Genomic DNA, 4612 nt, shown 5'->3' on the forward strand with positions numbered 1-4612 from the left:
TTTTTTATGACTGAAGGCCAGTATCAATGATACCAATACTGATTTCTCTATAAAATTGCCCCCTTATATTTAACCATTGACTATAGCCATTCAACATTACAGTATAATTGAGAGCTATCAATTTTAACATTTATTAGACTTTCAAAAATAACTTCTAATTTAAGTGAATGTAAAACAATCTTCACATAAACCCATTATAATAAATGTCATAATTACCTGTGCCCTTCAGCAGAAATATACAGAAATTGAAATTGAAGTTATCAAACACTAAATTCTAAATTAAATATTGATGAATCCTTAAAGCTATAAAATAAAAGTTCTTTTTTCCGTTTATTTCGCGCTTTGATATGAAAGGATACAGGCTACAGCGTGTGCCGGCACCTTTGTGTGTGCAATTGAAGAGCACGCACTGCGAGCACAGTACCGTTTCCGCGCTCGTTTGACTCGCGCCAGGCGCTGAAGTGAAGTGGAGCGCGTCTCCCGTTCTCAGTCGCTCTGCGACTGAATAAATGCACTTCTTGTCAAGAGAAAAAGTGACCGAAGCAGCAGTTGTGAGTGGGGTGGCCAAACCTAGCCTCGCCCCTGCGTTAATTGCGTTAAATATTTTTAACGCGCTAAACTGAAAAAATTAATCACCTGCGTTAACGCGCTAATTTTGACACCACTAATAAATATAAATATATACATGTAAATACATGTAAATATTTTCAAAATATATACTGTATGAGTATGTATTTATATATACATAATAAATATACACAGTACACACACATATATTATGTAAACAAAAACTTTTATTTTCAATGCGATTAATCGTTTGACAGCACTAGTTTTTAGATTAATATTACTTGATACCTCAATAACTCAGTCATGAAAGTTGCTAACAAGTTGCTTGAAGTCACAAGAAACGAAAGTAGCGATATTTTCTTTCATATTTTGATGTATGAGTGTAACTGATTATCGAAAAAGAAAACATATGGATAGGACATATAGGACTTAAATACTGTAGGCAGGGACTTGGATATATGCATTGGTTGTTGATTGGATTTTGCACTCAAACTGAAGGCAGATGAATCACCAGAGAGAAGTCTGTCATGAAAGATCTTTCAATGAATAGAGCTGAGATAAACCATGAGATTTATTCATGAGATGAGGTTAAAAAGGTTAAAAATCTTAAATGAAGACTGCAACTATCACAAGGATGTGTTTACATGCTTGATGAGTCAACCATTAAAGTCCTTATATAGCAACATTTAAAAAACCAACAACAGTGACTTCAAAATTCATGTTTGAGGTTTGACAGTCTGTAATTTATTTTGTAGGGCATAAGGTGGAATTTTTTTCAAGTAATATTCGTGACAGACATTATATTACTCGTAAATCCAAACCTGCTATTCTAAAAGCAAATAAAAAAGTTCTTGAGGGAAGCCATCACAAAGGGTTGGCTCTACATGACAAATGGGAACAGCTCTATTCAATGAAGTTTCTGGCTCAATATCAGAAACATGATTTGACACTTGCACTGAATCTGTTGCAGTAGATTTTAATAATCAGTTTTAATAGTTCAACAGTCACCATTGTGTTCCTCCTTTCAAAGGCACATTGTTTCTTTGAATAGTTAGCAATGGAAACCTTATGTATTGTGTTTGCTTCTGAGTTTTTTTTTTTTTTTCAGTCTTGTTTTGAGACAGATGTCTGAAAGAAAATTGAACTGAGCCGCTGCTGAGTTTAACAAAGCATCAGTCACAATCATGTAAATTGTTTTCACTGAGGAAAGCATTCAGAATAAAGTGCTTTTCAGTCATTGTGTGATTTGTGTTTGCTTTGCAAATCACAATGAGTCTGAAATGAACTTAAAATTGCCATTGTAAACACAGTATCAAACTTAAAAATAATCATTTTGGATTGAAGCCATAGCCATGTGGGCAAGTGCTCTGACATATGGTGAGGTTGCTTTTTTGGGCAACTTGAGTTTTAGTCCTGGCTTGAGGTGCTTTCCCGGTCAAATTGCCCTCTTCCATGATTTTCTGTCTGTCCTTCTACTATCTAAAATTAAGGCAAAAATGTTAAAATTAAGGGGCAAATGAAGTACATATATGTTTCCCATGATGTAAATATCTATATTTTAAGTTGAGATGTCATTTAACTTAGCTGGGACTGAAATCTCATCCAAAAACATGTCAGGTCGTGTCCCTGACAAAATCCACCAAATAATAATTTCATATAGCTATGAAGTCATGTCATTCGTATTCGCAATGCACTGCTGTTGTTAAAGCCACTGAGAGTCAGTACTCTTGTAGGAATTTCTTGTCCAGACATGATCTGCAAATAAAAAAAATGATTCTGAAAACAACTCCCAAGGAAACAAGCAACGTTCACGGTCACTATGACAACTTGCACAGAACTATAATAGCAGGGGAATCCTGGGAAGAAGAACAGAGCTCTGTTTCTGGTGTCATTTTCACAGGTCTGCTGGGTAGCAGCTCTGTTCTATAAAAGTAATGAATCCTCAGCCTGGAAAGAGTTACTCACGAGAAAATTACTGCATTAGCATGAGGTGTTGACTATGTGGACTTCATAATGATATGACTGATGTCTCATTTTGTTGAATGTGATGTTTTGTTTGTTTCTCAATGCAGTATGTCCCAAAAATGGTTTATTTCAAGCAAGAATTCAAGAATGTGTCTGTTCCTTTCTAGCTGACTACTGTGAGAGTATAATGTGATGCCATATCTTATGATCATTATCATCTTTAGTGTGTGGAGACCATCTCATCCCGGCAGACAGACATGCAGAGGTTTATTGCAGAAGGATGTAAGGAAGCTCTGCTAGAAGAGAAAAGGAGGTTCTGCTTCCTAGTGGAGAAACACTGTGCCTTCACCTATCAGCTAACAGCCTTCCATGACAAGGTGACCCACTGAAAATATTCAGCTTTCTGATTTAATAAATATTTAACTCACTGGTGTTTCAGTTAATGTTGTTAGACGTGGCAGCAAAAAGTAATCAGAAGTAATGGTACAATACTGTTGAAAAGTCTGGAGTTGATAAGATTTTTTATTTTATTTGAAAGAAGTCTCTTATGCTCAGCATTGCTGCATTTATTTGATCAGAAATACGGTAAGAATTGTAATATTGAAAGTATTATTACAATGAAAAATAACTGTTTTAATGTATAACATTTTAATATATTTAAAATGTTTGGAAAAATTTAAAATATAATTCATTCCAGTGATGGCAGTGCTGAATTCTCAGCAGCCATTACCCAGGTTTTTAGTGTCATATGATCCTTCAGAAATGATTCTGTTATGTTGATTTGGTGCTCCAGAAATATTTCAGATTATTATCAATGAAAACATTTGTGCTGTTTAATATTTTTGTGGAACCATGATACATTATTTTGATGGGAAGTTCAAAAGAAATCTTTTGTAATATTACTTTTACTGTAACTTTTGATCAATTTAATGCATCCTTACTGAATAAAAGTATTCATTTGTTTCCAAAAAAAATAATACTGATCTTTTGAATGGTAGTGTACCTTGTTTTGCCTTTCTTCTTTTGAACAGTTTTTGCATTTTCCCCCACAGGCCAAGGAGATGCTGACCGTCACACTGCCCAGCTGGCAAGATAAGTGTACCGATGCCTCCAGAGTGCCAGACACAGTGATAACCATGATTGAGGGTCTGCAGACTCCAATGTCAGTCATACCAGAGTACTCGCCTACATTGGAGCACAGTGACAGGGTTAGTCTCACACAGAAGAGAATGTACCACCATTAACATATGAGTATGTGTAAATGCTACTTTTTAGTTTGATAGCCACATAAAATTCAGTTGTTTAAGTAGAACACCAACTGATTGAGTTTTGTTCAAAACGGCACACTGACTTAAGGTCTCTGCGTTGTCAAATTTTTTTTTCTCCTCAGACCAATTCCGGTTCAATTGTTCCGCCACCGGCCCCATCACTCAAAGCCCACACAAGCCCACTGGCCAGCATGTTCTCCCAGGACGTTCCTAAAAGCCCCATCTCATCAGAGCTGTACTCAGGCAAGCTGACGGCTGCTTACACTTTGATCTAATCAGACTTCATTTCTTCTGCTCTCAACAATCAAGCGTACTAGTCTTTGTGTTGATGAGGCACTCCTTGAAATGTTGCTGTGATTACTAATCTAGCTGATTACTGCCACAAAATATATTTCGTTAATATCACGTAAATTGCACTTTGCAATCTACAGATCAAGACAGCCTAGACGGAAACGGCTTGTCTAGGTCTGAGTCTGTGTCTAGCGGTATGGATATGGCGAAGAAGACCAGGGTGCAAACTATCTTCCCCCACACAGCAGGGAATAACGAGACCCTGCTGGGCTTTGAAGATGGAGACATCATTACACTGCTTATTCAAGAGGAGAGGGATGGATGGCTGTATGGAGAACTAGAACATACTGGACAGTAAGTGAACCATTATATAGGACTGCTTATTTTTCCATCCTTAAAGAGATAGTTTGCTCAAAAATGAAAGATATTGCTATATTACTCACCCTCATGACGTTCCAAACCTGTATGACTTACTTTTTTCTGTGGAACATAAAAAAAAAAAAAGATATATATATATATAT

The 4612-nt window shown here is 36.3% G+C and overlaps 1 protein-coding gene across 1 annotated transcript in view; it reads left to right on the forward strand.

Annotated features, from left to right (window-relative positions):
• The window catches only part of LOC107753443 (brain-specific angiogenesis inhibitor 1-associated protein 2-like protein 1), a 14657-nt gene extending 10208 nt beyond the window's left edge, over positions 1-4449 (forward strand). Inside the window, exons 7-10 of the mRNA XM_016569586.1 lie at positions 2757-2909; positions 3585-3740; positions 3923-4043; positions 4232-4449. Of these exons, the coding sequence (XP_016425072.1) occupies positions 2757-2909; positions 3585-3740; positions 3923-4043; positions 4232-4449 (648 nt within the window). The remainder of the gene's footprint in view (positions 1-2756; positions 2910-3584; positions 3741-3922; positions 4044-4231) is intronic.
• The last annotated feature ends 163 nt before the right edge of the window (positions 4450-4612 follow it).

The sequence above is a fragment of the Sinocyclocheilus rhinocerous genome, unplaced genomic scaffold (assembly GCF_001515625.1).
Source record: "Sinocyclocheilus rhinocerous isolate Xijiao unplaced genomic scaffold, SAMN03320098_v1.1 scaffold2216, whole genome shotgun sequence".
In the NCBI taxonomy this organism is placed as follows: domain Eukaryota; kingdom Metazoa; phylum Chordata; class Actinopteri; order Cypriniformes; family Cyprinidae; genus Sinocyclocheilus; species Sinocyclocheilus rhinocerous.